Source organism: Poecilia latipinna, unplaced genomic scaffold (genome assembly GCF_001443285.1).
Source record: "Poecilia latipinna isolate Pla-1442-1.1 unplaced genomic scaffold, P_latipinna-1.0 Scaffold5649, whole genome shotgun sequence".
Classification (NCBI taxonomy): Eukaryota; Metazoa; Chordata; class Actinopteri; order Cyprinodontiformes; family Poeciliidae; genus Poecilia; species Poecilia latipinna.
This window is the reverse complement of record NW_015118265.1, coordinates 16,714-17,486: the sequence shown is the minus strand read 5'-3', so window position 1 is coordinate 17,486 and position 773 is coordinate 16,714. Positions and strand designations below refer to the sequence as shown.

Below are 773 nucleotides of genomic sequence, written 5' to 3'. Positions count from 1 at the left end.
TTGATCTTTCCGTCTGGGAAGTTGGGATTTCCCAGTTTTTCATTACCACTGTAACGCATCATAAGCTCCACCTTCACCCTTTCCGCCTCAGCAGGGCTCAGCCTGCAGAGGAAAGTGAAAGTGAAAGTTTTCACTTTCTCAGTGTTTCATCCATTTATTCTAGTTCCACCGCTTTCTAACTGCCTGTTGTGTTTAAGTTAAACTTCAGTGTTTTTATGTCCCGACGAAACATTTTCCACTTAGAAACGTGAATGAATCTAAATTTCGGACGGAGACCGAACCAACCAGGAGATGGATTCTTCTCTGACTGCGTCTCTGCTGCTGCTGTCTGTGGTCTTCATGCAGTTTGTCTCTGCTGCAGGTGAGATTCAGCTGTAGTTAAACTTTACTTACAGTCATGTCTAATTCAGCCCTCAAGAGCCGATATTCTGCATGTTTTAGTCATTTCCCTGATTTAACCCCCTGAATGATGGTTCATTAGCGGAACCTGCTGAGTCGGTGTTCTGACGATCTGGACTACCCCGTCAGATTTTCCTACCGTAGCTCATCTAGATGGCCATTTCTGTCTGTCGGTGCTACCTTTCGAAAACCGCTGATGTCACGTTTACGTACCAAAGACCATCGCATTTCTTATCTATGTTAAATGTAATGATGGGAAATCTTTCAAGTGACGGGATTTAAGTGGCGCTTAGCAGTGACATGAAGCATTTGGGGGGGGGGGGGGGGGGAAAAAAAAAAATTTTTTAAAAACAAAAAAAAAACCTCCTTTTTTA

The 773-nt window shown here is 43.5% G+C and overlaps 1 protein-coding gene across 1 annotated transcript in view; it reads left to right on the top strand.

Moving 5' to 3' along the window:
* Nucleotides 1–95: 95 nt before the first annotated feature.
* LOC106943667 (hepatitis A virus cellular receptor 1-like) overlaps nt 96–773 on the top strand; it is a gene marked incomplete at its 3' end in the record, with an annotated part of 16,562 nt that continues 15,884 nt past the window's right edge. Inside the window, exon 1 of the mRNA XM_015026975.1 lies at nt 96–361. Within this exon, the coding sequence (XP_014882461.1) occupies nt 292–361 (70 nt within the window). The remainder of the gene's footprint in view (nt 362–773) is intronic.